At 42.1% G+C, this 17,588-nt stretch overlaps 1 protein-coding gene across 1 annotated transcript in view; it reads left to right on the forward strand.

Moving 5' to 3' along the window:
- foxo1a (forkhead box O1 a) overlaps positions 1-17,113 on the forward strand; it is a 20,893-nt gene extending 3,780 nt beyond the window's left edge. The window contains exons 2-5 of the mRNA XM_035679628.1: positions 9,896-10,025; positions 10,170-10,223; positions 12,098-12,289; positions 12,886-17,113. Coding sequence (XP_035535521.1) covers positions 9,896-10,025; positions 10,170-10,223; positions 12,098-12,289; positions 12,886-14,073 — 1,564 coding nt within the window. The 3' untranslated portion in view covers positions 14,074-17,113. The remainder of the gene's footprint in view (positions 1-9,895; positions 10,026-10,169; positions 10,224-12,097; positions 12,290-12,885) is intronic.
- Positions 17,114-17,588: the final 475 nt, after the last annotated feature.

Consider the following 17,588-nt stretch of genomic DNA (forward strand, 5'->3'; position numbering starts at 1 on the left):
GAAAAGTGTCCTGAGATAAGTTCTGTTATAAATTGGCGCTATACAAATAAAATTGAATTGAGTTGAAGACCTCAGCATTGTTTTATGGTGTGAGAAGAGGAACTTGCATGGATTTTGAATAATTTCACCATTCAAATGAGAAGTGAAAGCCCCTGAAATGTGGTGTCCCATCAATTTCTCATAGCTTATGTGTGTGTGTGTGTGTGTGTCTGTGTGTGTGTGTGTGTGTGCGCGAACTGGCTGCAGACACACATTGAGCGAATAGAGCAGCACTTTTACGGGACCGCTTACTGCTGAGGGCCCCAAACCACAGGCATTACCCAGACCCACATTGTTGTGCAATTCCCGCCCTAAAGCGATTATGCACGGTGCCTGTCAGACTGGCCCGGCATTATCACACAATCACACATGCATTCGGGCATGTGTGATTGTATTCACATACATGAACGCTGGAGCTCTGTAGCTGGCTGCCATGGGTGGAAATTAAATGCACACTTAAATCAGAAATGTCGTTATGAGTGTACGTCAGACAGCAGGTTCACCGCCTCTGCTGTCACAGGAACTAATAGTTTGTTTCAAGGTCAAAGTGCATAACAGTGTAACCGAACCGCCCTGAGGCGTATTCAGTTTAGGTTTGCATTGGCGTTGCAACATTGCAGCGCTATTGTCTGTGTTGTATGGCCGGGCTCTTGGCTGACGTAGTGTGTATAAAAGAAACACCTCACGGGGAGAGGTGAGGTTACCAGCAGTTACGTTTTCACTTGACATTAACGTCTACGAGCGCATACTGCACCGACTGAAACTGATTTTTCAAAAATAGATTTCTGTAAGCAATTGTCAAGTGTGCATGGGATGACATTATATTTGACTCACCATGGCTGTTAGCTGAGACAGACATAAGTGTAGTTTAGGATATTTACGTATGTCTGGGGTACTTAAATAGATGTAGGGTAGATGTAATGTACAGTTTCAGGGTGGCCTCTTTAGTTTCCAGCGTGGCTCCCCATTCAGGGTTCCTGTGTTGGTTGGATTGTAGGAAATGCAGCAGTGCCAGTCAAGCATATTAGACATGTAACCACATGTGGAGTCATTTTTCTCTCAATGAATCATTGAGATACCAAGGAAGAATCTCAATCTGTTGACGACACTGGGTTTTGAGTCATGTTAAGAATCCACAATCATTATTTTCATTGTTTAAAGACGCTGTCATTTGTCCGTTTTTTTTCCAATTAATCTTGACATTTAATAATTATTTCACTGACTTTGCCAAAAAGTGTGAAATATGCCTGAGTGAAATGAAGATTTAGTTTAGAGTGCATTGCCAGGGTGCCGTTTTTTTATCTGTGCATCTGCATACCTTCTATTCTGTACTAATGTTGGAGCTTAAATAGTGTTGTTAAGGTTTTATCATCTGTAATTTTAACGAATAATTATCTCTATCCTTTTTACTTAAAGACAAACAAATCAGAATTTTCGAAACACTGATTTCAGGGCAGTTATTAATATTTTGCACTTTGAATTACGATTATCTATCTTGTAAATTGGTTCTGATATTTCCTATCTTGTTTCTTGAATCTATTACCTCTCTCTTATTCTCCCTGCTCTACTGCCTTTTAAGAGCAAATTTGCAAATTTCAGCCCATGACAGGAAGTGGTTGCTTTGACAGCAGTACAAGGTACAGTATGCAGTATCAGGGTAATGATGTCATCAAGAGAGGAAGCAACACTGAGTGTGACGCCAGATTCTGTGTCTTCTTCCTCTCCCAGAGTTTCCTTCTTTTTTCTTAGTTCCACTCAGAGCTGGGAAATGAATCAATGTCATTACTTAGCGTACTTCTAAATTATTGTTTAAAATTCTTATTGAGGTATTGTGGTTACGCTTGATATAATGAGCTAAATGATAACTGTGTGGCCTTCAGTTAAATGGAGCCAAAGTAAATGCTGGAGTGAGGCTTTGGTTTACTCATGTGCAGCTCCTGTCCTGACCTGAACTGGTGCCAGCATGATAATGGTCCTTCTGACTGGGATGCCAAGTCCAGTTCTTGGTGCCCTGTTTTAATGTCACACTTGCTATCTACTGTTCCTCGCAAAAATGTGAGCCCTCATCACAGCTCATAAGGTTTTTAAATATTTATTGGAGGAGATATGTAGTCCTATATGCTATATACATAGACTATACACTCTATAACAATAATGGCACTTTTTAAACTTATTTTTCCACTTAGTATCACAATGCAGCTGTCCTCAAGAGACTTTTCTTTAGCATAGCAACACACTTACAGTACCATAGACTGTCATCTAATGGCTCTGGTGTAATCGCAACAAGGCCAAATAACAAGGACGATAAAATAAACAACTGCACATAAGTGTTAAACAGAGCAATGGTTTTCAATTATGTCAAATAAATTATGTTTTGCCTGCCAAAACACATGAAGATATCTGATATGTCTAAGATATCTAACCAAGAAAAATGGAGCCGAGTCACAATCTCGGCATGAGTTTCTGTTAAAACACTTGAATGAAGTTCTCCAGCTCCTTTTGTGAGACTCGCATATATTTATTTATTTTGTGATGCGTGACCATTATTTACTTTTCATAATGAGCCCATGGAAAAAATGCTTTGTGATAAAAGCACTATAATGGCTCCACTGCATCTCATAAGGTTTATTTTATGTTTTTTTTCCTTTGCAAACAGTTTTTTGTGGCAGAGCTTGAGTTGCTAATTTTAGAACTGGCAAACAGGTAAGTGCATTACAACCCTACATACAGACTGCTTCCTGGACGTTGTGCAAATGTAAGGAGAGTTTAAGCATTGAGGACTGAGAGCAAGAATGCGATACTGAATCATGTTACTCCATAATTAAACAGCAATCCTTCAACCAAAGACACTTGTGGCCAATTACTCACTCAGTCTTGTACAATATAAGCAAAGGAAGCTTAAAATAAGTCTTTTTTTCTTCTTGACAAACAACATCATGGTTGTCTGTGACGTCAGACTCAGGCCATGATATTACTATCAGTCTCTTATTAGAAACATTATTGACAATATGCTAACCTGCAAGTGATGTTCTTGCTTTCTTTCGCCAACATGTTGCTCAACAGGAATCCCTGTGGTGTTTTAGAAATGCACTTTTTAGAGTCCCTATCCAAACAGTGTGGGCAGTCGGTTTTCTCTATTTTCTTATTTTTATTCATTACAAACATTGTTAGTATACAGTCATTTTCATGAAAAAAGTTCAGAAGTGCACACATTTCTGTCCGTGCAGTGTTATAAAACAACACCACAGTGTAGAAGTCCTCTCCACTTTGTAACCAAGTAAAGATTCATTGTTGGAATCAACATCCAGCCATAAAAACAGCTCGGGGATATCCCCATGTTAGCCAGGTTGAACTGGGGTAACATATAAATATAACGCCCCAAACACTCCCCCCACCCCTCCCGTGGTGGGTCAGGCCTATGGACCGGGCCGCCACACAGGCACCCAGCAGTGGTCCACACACTGCATCTTTATCCAGGCAGAGCAGGCAGAAGCCCAGCCCAGCCGCTCTGCTGATCAGAGGCGAAAAATATCCCCGCTCCACAGACACAGCTCTGTGCATTTACAGACTCACATTGTGTTGCACATAGCAGCACATGCACATATTTTAGCATGGTAAGCTTAGCCAGCACAACCCGGTCCCTGTCTGTACACATGAGCTGCGTGCTGCTTAATTCTGAGTCAGGAAATCAGCGAGCACAAGAGAGAGCTCAGCATGTAAACAGCAAGGTCTGATTACTGCTGGGAGATTATTTTAAAAGTACGTGTAGTAGCTATTATAAACTATCTCTGAATAATCAGAAGGAAACAAAAGGTTCAGTCCGTTACTCTCTCACCATATTTTATTGGCATTCCAGGTCAGATGACATAAGCAGTGTGGTTAAATCAGTATAACAGTATGAATACGATTTATTATAGGATCGAATAGAAAGAAGTACAAGAATTTTAAACATTTGAAACTTCTCAAATGTCTTAAAATGGGGATTTTTGGAGCTTTTGAAACATTATAAGCAGGTTAAAGTGTTTTACAATGTTAATTATTTGCTTGCAAGAGTTTTAGTTGCAGTTGAAGGGTTTAGGGATTTTTTTGAAATTACTTCATAGCCCTACCGTCTCCTGCATCATTCTTTTAAATACTAACTGTCATACAGTTGGCTGTAGTTAACGTCTCATCCTTTTCTTATTGGCCTGGTGAAATAAGGATAAGGAAGAGAAAAAAACAGACTGGATTTTAAAGTTTGTTGCCAACAAACACAAACAGTTCAACCTGTTTTCCTCAATCAACAACCTTTTTGACTGTTTGACTTGTTGATTACGTAGTTTGAATGTGCGGTCACTCACTGGCTCATTCAGACGACTTTTCTTTCGGAGGCAAGCCAGTGGAAATAGCAGATGATTTATTATTCTCTCACCAACTTCTGTTTGTTTGGATCTATAATGAGGGCAAATCATAAGTGGGGAACTGTTCCTAAGATGTACAGTAAGAGCTTTATCCGCCATTGTAATCCTGGCTGGAAAAGCCTACCTGGACAAGGGCCCCCTATTTCCTTTTTCCTCTTGTTTTGCCCAGTCAGACTACAGAGTTTGGTTTAGTTTTGATTAGGAAGTAGCGGCTCTTGAACCCACTGTTTTCTTCAGCCAGACCCTAGCACTGCACCTACCAGGGTCTCATTCTGCAGTGTTTTGCATAGAAACTAGAGGCATCAGTGGGATCAGTATCAGGACAAGCCAGCTCTTCCTGTGTGGATACAATGCAGCAGGAAGTTCGCTAATAGCCCCTCCACTCCGCCACTCGTCTCACACTATCATACAGCGATGAAAGATCCTGGAGTGTCAGTGGCTTTACTGCTTCTCACCGAACGCACAAAACGACTCACAGACTATTTATCATTTGTCTGCAGCATCTGTGAGGCCGATCAATCTTAAGCTTAACCAATCATCATCCGCTCAGGCTTCCAAGTTCAGCTGTGTGTGTGTGTTTGGGGGGAGGGCAGTTGGTTGCACTCAGATTCCTTGCAGAGGATTGTGAAAATCAGATCCTGCCAAGAGGCCGTCAGTAAATACATTTGCAGACAGATTTGCTTCTGCATGACTTGCGTTTTCTGCCTTTCCATCTGCGCTTTATGATGGTCATATAACTCTGACAATGACCATTTTGAAGAGGTACTTTCCTGGAAGTCATAGACTCCTGCTTGGTCTCATAGAACTCTTAAGTGAATTTAAGGAGCTCCACACTGAGCTCTCTCTGTCCTCCTGTGGCCTCCTCTCTCCCCTCTTTTTGCCAAATTGAATTATTGGAAGTTGACGTCAGCGAGTGAGAAAGGGACCCTTTTTTTGCTGCAACACGAGTGTGCGATCAGCTGTGGCCAGTAGTGCACATGCACGGTGTCCCAGAGGAGCGAGTGAAAAGGACAAGGGAGGAATAGAAGACCAGGAAAGGGGGCGGGATGGAGGGAGAGGGCAGAGATAACCTATTTCTGGATGGAACCATGTCCTAGGGGTCAGTTTCCAATTTTAATATGAGACTTTTTTTAAAAACAGAAATTGTGGCAAAGCAGATTTCTTTTTATATCGCTGCTAACAGTGACACGTTTATGCTCTCCCAACCAGTCAAACCTGAGGCGCTGTGCTGTGTTGCTCGCTGCTATGCAACATTAATGACAACAATCATTTCCTTTTCTCCGGACTATTTTAATGAAACTGGGGGTATAAATAATAAAAAGGCCTGAGGCTTTACATTTCCTGTGCTGTGCTTTTTATTTCCACTGCCTTTTATGATCATTGCTTTATTGACTTTAGTAAATAGGTCAGTGATTATCACTGGTCACTTCAATATTGTTGCTGATGATAACCTATCAAACTGCAAACACATGAAGTCATCACAGTCTGTTCAGATTGCTTTGTGAATGTGGTAATGTGAAGGTGTATTGCTGTATTTTTTTAAGCATGAGTGTGTGTGTGTGTGACAGAGAGACAGATTCCTTGTGTGTAGCTGACCATGCGTGAAGATCAAAACGCTCCCTGTACTGTAAACCAGTTTAAACTATTACTCCAATGACTAAATATCTCATGACTCAGCAAATTAAGGGAACATTTAGGTGTAGACACTTGCTATCAAAGTCATATGATCGTGTCTTTATTGACCATTGATGTCCAATAAATCAAACAAACAAATTCCCCCCCATTAAACATCCAGGCAGCAAGCCTCCCAAAATGAAGCAAAAATCCCCCAAAAACCAAATTAAATCTGATTTATGGCTGTTTGATGTAATTTGGTTTCTAATGATTTAAGACGCCTAGAGTCGTGCATTGTGTAAATTATTTGATAGGGCCAATATCTGAGATACTTTTACCTAAATCTAACCTGGGGATACATAAATATTTTTTTTTATTTAAAAGTCCAATGTGTAAGACTTAGTGGCATCTAGTGGTGTAGTTGCAGATTACAACCCCCTCACTTCAACCTCCCCTTCCAAGTACAAAGGTGAAACTACAGTGGCCATGAAACTTGTGGAAAAACGCAAAATTCCCTATGTAGAGCCAGTGTTTGCTCAGTCTCAGTGGGCTGCTGTACAACTGGCAATTTAATTACAATTTAAATCAGAAACTGTCTATTAAAGGAGCAAGCACATAAGAATACAAATCTGACCAGGCTGACCAACTTTTGGTACCTGATAGCTTTTGGTCCTCTGTGCTACAGACACAGTTTTCTAGGCACCAAAAAGCTATTTGAAGTTATGTAAATGATAGTATCTTCAAGAAGAACTGGCTCTATAAAAAGAACTATTGCCTCTTCCCTCTGCTCTTTACCTGGTTCCAGGTGGTATCACTTTGATCAGCCAGTTAACCTCACTGCGCCACCTTTAGCGAACCTGCTTTCATAATGGAATCAGTTGCCTCTGTATCACAGAATACTAAGTGTATCTGACATGAAGGGGAAAACCTGCCGTGAATCTTTGATGATTTTGTGATCCAAGTGAGTGGTAGGTCCCCGTCACTTGTCTCCCTGCCATCTCACCTGGAGCTGTGCACTCAGCCCCATGCTGTTGTTAAGCAGGCAGACCTGCTGAGCGGGTGTTAGGCTAATAACAGGTTTACACGTTTTCTGTCTTAACCACACTGCTCTAACTCCACCAGACTCAGCACAAAGCTCCAGACGTGACCAAGCTACAGCTTTAGGGCTACTTACTTTGGTGGTTAGAAATGGTGCGATACATACTCTATAGGTTGTCTTCTTCACAGCCGCAGACATTACAAAGAAAATAGCTGGTTACAGTGCAAGGGCACACCTACTGTTAAGGCTGAAACATACGTAATGAAAGGTGAACAAGCCTGTTCAGGACAGCACCGTTTTTCTAATGAGTTCAGTGGAAATAGTGCAGGGAAACCACACTTTTCACTTTCATCAGTTCCATATCTCTGGTAAATGCATGTGAAACTGTTCAGAGAAGTGCTGGCGTGTGAGTTTGTACCTGCTGTGCGCTTTCAGTCAGTGAGGAGAGAGCATTTCTGCACTTTATACCTATAGCTGTGTGCGCTTTGCAGCTGAGGTTTCACTTGTGGCTTCACTTGATTCAAAGCAGCCCTGCAAGTAGGTGGTGTTGCGCTCATCTGGGGATTTTTTCATTAGACGAGTTGACATTTGAGCAGCGCTTGAGAGCATCAGCACCTCGGTCAGTGTGCCAGCATGTGTCTGGCATCATTTTTCTGCAGGTTCTTAGCTACTGTCTGCAAGAGAAGGTAGGAGAGGAAAAGGATGGCAAACAGACAAGAGGAGGTGGGAAGGAAGAAGTTAATAGGCGAGGAAACAAGATGACGAATAAGGAGAGGAGAAGCAAGTATGAAGATGTAGTATGGAGTAGGTGACAGAAGACTAGGCAAGATGGGGAGAAGAGAATGCGGAGATGATAGAATAGAATATAGGAGATGGGTGCAGTAGAAAAGAGGTGAGAGAAGAAAAGGCAAGAAGGAAGGGGAGAGGAGATGTAAATAGGGAGAGGAGACGAGAAATAAAGAGAAGTGAAGAAGGAAGGAAAGGAGAGTTGTACTGAACACTGTGGTCTTTCAGTAGTTCTGCCAGTGAGGGAGTTTAAACCAGCACAGTGTGTTCCTTACTGATCCATGCCCACTCTGTCACACACAACCCCTCTTTCTCTATTTCTCAAATAGCCTACACTCAAAACACATTCTCCGGCTCTCGCTCTCTCTCTCTCCCCCTCTCCCCTCTCTCTCTCACACACACACACACACTCACACCACCCAGACGCCCATACTGCAGCCACTTGTTGAGTCATGACGTATCCACTCATGTAATTCAGTTTCAGCAGTCACACGACAAAGTGAACATTACTTTCATTTAATAAATATAGTGTGACATCAGGGACTAGTGCCTGTTGCTAAACATAAACTCTCTGGCAGTGGGGGGGTTAGAGGAGGGGGCGAAAGCTAAATTTGCGGTGTCCACTTGGCCCGCGGCACTGCGGCTTCGCATTCCATGCCTTTTTCTCTGCCTCACGACCGCCGTGCTTCCTGTGAGGCAGGAAGTCAGCTCTGTTTCCTGTCACAGTCCTCTTTCATGTGGTCACTTCCTCGTGTTTTGCCAGCGCTGCTCTGTTCTGTTGACTCAGAGAACGGAGGTGGTGCTCCTCGTGGTGGGCTCGGGCAGAACAGAGAAAAGCCTTTTTATTATCTCTGGCTACATGGAGTAGCCCTCAGAGATAAAGTAATGTCAGATTACTACCTGTTTTCACAAGATTTATTATGATGACATTCCTGAGTTCATATGAACTTTGTATTAATTGCAAACAACAATGGTTTTTTTTCGTGAGTGCAGGATACTCTGTCTTTTGTTTCTTTTCCAAAGTCTCCATCATTTTGTTGCAGTTTAGTGGCAATAAACAAAAAACTTACTTTTGATATGAGACAGTGTTATTGTCATATTTTTCTGCAACACACAAGATAGGGCCGTCCTCAGACGACGGTAATCAGAGTTCAGTTCTGTGAAATCATGGGTTTTGTAACCTTGCTGAGGAATGTTGATTGTGATGGCTGCCTGGCTGGGAATCCTGCCTTTACTGTTTCCTAAGAGATACTAACACATTGGCTCTGATTACAATTGAACTTTGCACACAGTGATTAGCAGGAATGTTAAGATTCCTGTGTACTGCAGCCAGAGATAAATTAGTGTCACATACAGTTGCAGGATCCAAAAGCAACAGACTCACAATTTGTACAAAATCGAATATATTACAAAAGAAATAAGTACATTAACTAATGCAGCGAGCAATGTGTCATACTTGTCATTCATTTATGCGTGTTTGTGCCTCTCGGGGGAACGATTGTGCGTTCGTGTGCGTGTGTTCATCCTAAATCGCATGTGTTTTCAAACCACAATATCACTGGCTGCAGTGGATCGAGCAACAAAATCAAAACCATACTGCGCTGCTGTTTGGACTGCCATTCCACTAAAAACATGAGCTGGCAAACACACACACACACGCACACGCACACAGTGGGAGACGAGGCTTTTCCACTGGCCCCACCAGACACCCTCAGCCGCACTCCCCACACAGCACTCCGAGTTCTGCCGAGTTCTGGTATTTCCCATCATAGCAGCTTTTATGACCCTTCACTTGTACTCCCTCTCTTGCATCAAGACTTTAAAACCGGTTCTAAAAGGTTCTCCATCATCACAACACCTAGCGTATATTGACTGTGACCTAAGGCAAACTAGAAACCAGAGTGTCCATATTGGAGACTTTAGCTGTGCGTTTCTCCTTCCTATCATCAGGATGATATAGGGCTGTAACAGGACAGCCCAGCGTCTGCACTCACATTGCAGTCATTCCATGTTGCAGCACAGCTGAAATTACCAGCACTCTCAGCGGTCATGGGAAAGAGAGGCTCATGACCAGACTTTACTCCTCGCCTTTTGTCATAGCTACCGATGTGCAGGAGGAAGGGGTGGAGGGGGTGGAGGGGGAGGGGGTGAGAGAAAAGCATTTGCTAGGCTAATCGGGGAAGGGCTGTCAAGTCCCTCAGATCATGCAAACTAGCCCGAGACTATTGGCTGAGGCAGTCGGGTCACTTGATTCGTCATTTCATTCATTTGTGAAGTGCCCATGTGTTCAGGAGGGCCCCCAAGTGCCCAAGAGCCCGAGGTCCTCCAGTGAGGAGAGGAGAGAGGTGGAGAGGAAGGAAAAGTACATACAGAAAGAAGAACAAGAGGAGAAAAATGAGACAGGAAAACAAAAGAGGGTTTTAAAGGGAGGAAAAGTATTTGAGGGATCAGATTAATCGATGAACTGATCAGCTGATTGTCAGAAAGTTAATCAACAACAGCTCGGTTAATTGATTAAAGGGGAACATCACCACTTTTACAAATGCAGGTTACTTTACGTATCATGAGGAGTCAGGCTGTGAAAACAGTTGGATAATGACCCCGATGAGGTCATCAGGGTTATCTCAGGTCGATCACACTTTAAACAGAAAGCCTTTGTTACAAACTTGAAATTTGGAGTTTGAAAGATGTCTGTATTCAAAAGTAAGGGAGACTCAAATGAAAGACACTATCAAGTTGCACTATGGGAAATGTAGGATCCAGTGTTTTGGGAGCTTGACCCATACAAGGGACTTGAAGTCAGGATATTTCATCTTCTTGTGCTTCAATCGCGAGCTTTTTTTTATTTGTCTCTCAAGTCCCTCAACTTCATGGAAGTGCAAAACTGAATGGCGGCACTAGCCCTTTCATATTTGTCATTTATTAAGCACAAATACAATAATTTTCTCATTGTTTGTATTTCATATTATTGTGACTTTTATAGCTTTGGGTTTTGGACTGTTGGACCAAACCAATTTGGGCTATGGGAAATCATGATGAGCATTTTTCACTGTTTTTTTTTTTTTACATTTTATAGACAAATCATTCATCCCAGAGTTGAGAAATGAATTGATGAAAATAATAATAGTGGTGTAGGTTAGAGTGGGACCAAAGAGAGTCAAGAATGAGAAGAGGTGGTTGGGATGAGACGAAGCAGAGGTAAAGGCAGAGCAGAGGGCAGACTGTGAACCAGATGTGAAGCAATGACTCACAGCAGGAACAGGCTTGATGACGTGAGCCACTATGCACGCTAAGCTCTGTGTGTGTGTGTGTGTGCCGGGAGTTCCAGTCTTTCTTCCAAAACAACAAGCTTTACGCATGCACAGTAATGTCTGGCCAAGGCTCATTATTACTTCATGTTATGGCCAGGACATGAAACGATACAGTGCAAGTATAAGTTCTTCTCCAGGTAAATAGTCTCCGAAACATCCAGGTTGATTTAAAGTTTGGAAATCATAAAAAAAAACAAGTGTCCCAGTACAGCAGTAGTTCCAGTAAAGTAGGACAGAAATGGCGTCTCACTTTCTGTGGTTTGCTTAGCAGACGTTTGCCCAATATTCTCGCTCTTGTTTGCCATGTTTTAACAATGCTTCACTAGCTTCCTGCTCAAAAATTAGTTTTTCCACTGGGGGTGTCACTAAGCAACGTTAGAGTGCACTATTAATGTGTCTGTAAGGAGGAAAGATTAGTTTGTTTCCTCCCTTTGATTCTGTGCTGGTTTAGACAAGACACGTAGTCAGGTGGAATGTGAGTGTTGGTATAATGGTGTTTTACAATGGGCCCCTCTGTTTTTCTGAAGGAAATGAAGGCCCACATGTACAGTATTTTTGGAGATAAGAGAGTCTGCAGTTTAATCCTTGCTCTGTTCAGGATGTATTGCTCATGGAGTAAACTTACTGACACCTATTGTGTGTGTGTGTGTGTGTGTGTGTTTGTGCACGTGTTTCTTTGAATTGCAAATGACGTTCGATTGTTGAGTGACCTTAAAATCTCCCCTTTCTCCTCTGTACTGGCTGTCACGCCGAGTGTGTTTTTAAAAGAGAACCACCTGTACAGATGGATTTGCACTCGTATGCTAAAGCACATCTGTAATGTTTTGAGTAAAGGGCAAACACAAATCTCTCTGTTTGTCTGCTTCTCACCCAGCTTTTTTCTCTTTCTCTTTATCCCTCTCCACTAGAACTCCATTAGACACAACCTGTCGCTGCACAGCCGCTTTGTTCGCGTCCAGAATGAGGGGACGGGAAAGAGCTCGTGGTGGATGCTAAACCCAGAGGGCGGGAAGAGCGGCAAGTCGCCGCGACGTAGGGCAGCCTCCATGGACAACAATAGCAAGCTCACCAAGAGCAGAGGAAGAGCAGCTAAGAAAAAGGTAAATAAGAAGTCTGATATTTCTGGCGCCCAGAGACAGCTCATATTTATTTGAACCATGGCAAGAATTCACCTTTTTGTAAATTCTTATCTGAGAAAATAGACAGTGTACAGTGTTGTTTTTGTTTTTTAAACAAACGTAACTGATTTGTGATTGTTTTTTTGTGTGTGTTTTAAAGGAGTTGGTTTATAGATCAACATAATCCTGTTGTATCATACTAAAGACATCTTGTAGGATTTTGGTAATATTCTTAGCCTAAATGATCCTTTTCTTGGTCTTAATGGCTATATTACAATTAACAAATACAATTATCTGGACTTATAGTAGAGGTGAAGGCAATTCACTAAGAATGTGTAATATCCACAATTCTAATGTTTTTATCGTTACATGTCTCTAAGCATCTTTTGAACAGCCATTCTTAAGATATTATCACATTATTGATGCAGCATTTAGCAAGGATACTTTTGTGTTAGATTTTTTTTTGTGCCTTCCAATCTTGCCAATGGTTTCTGCCCAAAACATAATGTTACACTGACTGTCTCTGGCACATACAGTATGTCTATTGGTGCACTGAGAGTCTCCCTGTCTCCCCACAGCTGTCCCTGCAGGGCGGCCCTGACGGAGGTGCAGACAGCCCTGGCTCCTACTCCAAGTGGCCTGGAAGCCCCAACTCCCACAGCAACGACGACTTTGATGCATGGAACAGCTTCAGGCCTCGGACCAGCTCCAACGCTAGCACTCTGAGTGGCCGCCTCTCACCCTTCATGCCAGAGGACGACCTTGGGGAGGCAGACGTGCATATGGGCTACCCAGGAGCCCCCGGGGCCAAGATGACGGCCACGCTACCCAGTCTCACAGAGATGACGGGCTCTTTGGGACACAGCTCTGAGAATGTCATGGAAAACCTTCTGGACAACCTGAACTTGCTCTCGCCCAACAACTCTCAGGTTGGAGGAGGGGCGACGACCCCTGGCTCCTCCCAGTCCTCCCCCTCTCCTATGATGCAGCCGAGCCCTGGGTACCCCACGTACAGCTCCCCCAGCATGGTGTCGCAGCCTCAGCAGGAGTACCGCAAGTGTGTGTATGGCCAAGCGGGAATGAACACACTGTCGTCCATGGCGCTGCAGACACTGCCAGAGAGTAAGCCCAGCTTCGGGCCCACTATGGGCCAGTATAGCTGTCCTGCGGGGCTTCTGAAGGAGCTGCTGACCACAGATACAGACCAGCACGGAGATCTAATGCCGTCAGTGGACACTGTGGTGTCTCAGTCGAGCGGAGGCTGCATGCTGCCGCCGTACAGCAGCAGCCAGCATGCAGCCAAACTAATGGGAGGAGGTAACGGCCACCCTCACGGTCTCTCTCACACTCACCCCCACAATGTGCACAGCCAAGCCCCAGCCTCGTCACCAGCTATGAATGGCCACTTGCTCATGCCCCTGAGCCACAGCGGGGGCACCGCGCGTTTCCCTACAACCAAAAGCCCTATGCAGATGCCTTATGGCATCTCCAGCCACCTCAGCGGGGGAGGCATGTCTGGTGGCTTCTGCCCTCTCAACACCAACGGATACGGCCGACCGGGCCTGCCACAGCCCTCGCACCCCGAGAAGCTGCCCAGCGACCTGGATGACATGTCCATCGAGAAGTTTGAGTTTGACATGGAGACGGTTCTCCATGACACTCTGATGGACGGAGACTCTCTGGATTTCAACTTTGAGCCAATGGTGACCCAACAAGGTTTCCCCCACGGAGTGAAGACCACCACACACAGCTGGGTGTCAGGGTAGAAACTGTAGGGTGAAAAATGTTCAGTTCAAATGACTGCTGTTGCTGTTTGGTAAAAGACACAATCAGAACTCATTTGAGACAAAAAGTGTATCCTCATCACATCTTCACCTGCAGTTTCTGTACCATCAACATTTCTGTTTCAAAAACACTTTTCAGGTCACTTCAGGAGACTGAAACTGGTCATGATCTGCTGAGAATGCATCTCCATTAGTTTCCTAGAACTGGTGAAGTTGAAATCAGAATTATTTTTGAAATATCAAATATTCTGTACAAACTAAGTGCCAAACATTTTGCCTTAATGTAAGAGCCAAACTGAAACACACCTCTCTGGTTTACTCATAAAGGTTACAGATAGCAACAGCACAATCTGTAGAAGTGCTCTAACTCATACCATGCTGTTTACTGGGTTTCCACAATCAAACGTTTTGTATGTACAGTGTGGTGATAATTGGTTACCACTACAGAAGAATTATGAAGGTAATCTGGCTCATGGGTTTGTGGACTGACATGACGTAAAGTGAGAGACTTCTCAAGGGATCCTCGGATGATGTTACATAATGTCTCACTTTGTTATTGCCTGAATGTACATAATGTCATCATACAGTTTGTAAAATCAGGTCTCGTAGTGTATTTTCTAAGACTGTAAATAGTGTTTACAGAGCGGAAGCAAAAAAAGGCAGCAGAAATGAGCTAACAGAGAAAACTGGATCAGATTCTTTTAAACACATGTCGAGTGGTCAGATCTGTGCTTGAGGATTCTTCTAAGTCAGGCTGTAAAATGGAAATACACTTTCAGATTTCTTGTACATACGTTAAGAATGTATATCAAAATGATGTAGTAGATGTTTACTAGATTTAGTATATATTTGAGACCTAAATTATTTGTGGTTAATATAGATTTATGCTGGTGCATAACCTGCACTCAGACATCATAATTGTTCTGAGTCATTCGTCACTCTGAACCTTAATACCACAGGGGCCTATTTATTGTGCCTAACAAAGTAGATATCAACTGCAGGCTTGAAGGGTTTTGTACTGTAAATGTCTACGGTCCAGAAGATACTCAAATCCAGCAGTCTTGAAGAAAAGTACAGTGAATTCTTTATTTTCAGTTCCCGGCTTTCACTTTTTTTTTAGAAGTCAAGAAGAAATGAGTGAATGGATTGTTATTGTCAAGGTTTCCCGATAGCTTTGCAGCGCTGTGAATGTTAAGAGGTCAAGGCAGGTTTGTTTGATAAAAGATATTCTCAGTGCTACTGTTGTTTTTTTACACCAAGGCTGAGTGTAAGACCTTGTCATTAAAGACACTGTGAGTAACCAGCCTGTCCCCTGTTCAGTTTCAGAATTCGTTTCATTTTCTTTGTCGTAAAAGGTTAGTATTATTGGTCTAATTTAGTACAATATGATTCCTTTTTGTCCAAAAGAGCCCTCTGATGCTGTCAATAGGATCAGCTTTACTGCTTTTAATGAGACTCCACTTTTACTCTGCCCCTCCTACCTCTACCTATCTCTATGTCTTTTTAAACATTTGATATAACGGTAACACATTACTTGATAGCTCCAATCATCTTTAAATAACAAGTCTATTTTCATTATTTTTTAATGTTGCCCTTGAACAGCGCCACTAAGTGTTAAGTATCTTATCTAGCTTGTATATTTGCATTTTCTGACTTGCTTTTCCCACTTATTGCTGTACTAACAATAATGAGCTTGTCAGCCTGTCAGTGACTTATTATGCAGTCACAAATAGTGTACAAGGTTGTTGCTACCTTTGTGAAGATGGTGTCTGTAAACATGACTGCTTCTCATGAAGTTGACTGGTTCGGTGGCTTATAGCCTAAAACGGAAACTGCCTATTCGACATTATTGTTTATTGTATGATTTATCCAGACACCACATATGTCAGTGGGTGTCTGATCATGTGCTCTCAAGGGCTCTGGGTATGCAGGTTTTTATTTAAGTCGTTCTACTATTGAGTTCACCTCCAGCCGGAGGGGGAAGCTCTGTAATTAGTTCTGGTGTTTGCTTGAAACGAAAACCTGCATACTCCAGACCAGTAATGGCACACGATCTGACACCGCTGACATAGATTTTAAGAAAGCCAGGGAGCGCGGCAGGTAAATGAAATTCTTAACATTTCAAAAGGCCCTGTAGAGAAGCTGTTAAAGAAGCTGCTGTTTGGCTTTGGTGCCAGGTGTTGCCTTTTCTTACCCAACATGCCATAGTGTACTATAGCCAAATTTGCCTTTTGAAGTTAAAGTGATATATTAAGCATTTTTATCATGTGATATGTTCAGAATTATATATATTTGTGCCGGTCACTCAAGTCAGGATAAACTGTAATGAATCCATGTAGTCAGTGTCACAGGGTTCACTCTAAAAGTAAAAGAGCTGTACTAAGTAAATTATATCTCTACATTTTTAAATGATTGAATCTATGCATTGTATTCCTTAATTTTATGTTGCTATTGTTATATTTTCTTTTTCTTTGAACTTATGACAGAGATATTTTATTGTAACATAGCGCTGTGAGATATTATGGTATTGTTGTTGTCAAAACTCAATGTTCCAGATAGTTATATGGGAAAAAAATGAAGTTTATTTAGAAAATAGATGATGCAGTGATTAATATGCTAAGCTTTTGTAAACTGACAATGTTGTATTTCTTGTATTTAGCTACAGTTTTTAGAAAATAGCATCAAAAAGCAAATTACTGAAAAAAAGTAAAGATATATTGCATTTTTAAAATGAGAAACACAATATTTAGTCCGTCAGTCCTGCTCAGAATGCAGATTCTGGACCAATTTTTGTAATTTTATGAGTAGAAAGATATTGCACTTTTACTTACATTTTATAACAAAGTGCTCCTCATAACAAGAGGAAGAGTTCCCATTACATATTTTAAAATAAAAATCTGTTACATTTAACTTATATACAGAAATAAATTGGACTTGTGCTGTGTGATTTGCAATCAATTAGAATATGTAACTGTTCAATATTAATGTACTAAGACCTGAATAAATGTACTTCTGTGTTAAAGATGTCTCAGATTTGTCATTCAACAACAACAAAGATATTGCGTGCAGAAGTCGGTATCAGTGGAGTTTTGGTTTGGTACAAACACGACGTAGAGGTGGAGCTGCAATGCAGGCAGACACAGCTTGTCCCCATTTGCTGAAGAAGTCTGGGAGATTAGGCTAAAAACTAGTAAGTGGACCATTGAGCTTACATTAATGTGTTACATAGAAGTAATCTAGTTAGTTGTGTGAAGCATCAGTTGGTGGGACCAAATAACAACTGACGTCTTTGTCAATTTTTTCTAATACATGTATTTATAATCATGCTAATATCGTAACTAGAGAGGGGAAAAAAGCCATAACCTATGGCTCTGGGCATTTTAGCCACCACTATTGATTCCTGCCTCCAGAGTAGTCAGTCGCTAATAGGAACACAAATTATTGTATATCAAAAACTCCAATGATATTATTCTTTTCTTCTTTAGTGCTGAGTACTA

This window comes from Morone saxatilis, unplaced genomic scaffold (genome assembly GCF_004916995.1).
Source record: "Morone saxatilis isolate NCDOM2014 unplaced genomic scaffold, NCSU_SB_2.0 Contig8, whole genome shotgun sequence".
Classification (NCBI taxonomy): Eukaryota; Metazoa; Chordata; class Actinopteri; family Moronidae; genus Morone; species Morone saxatilis.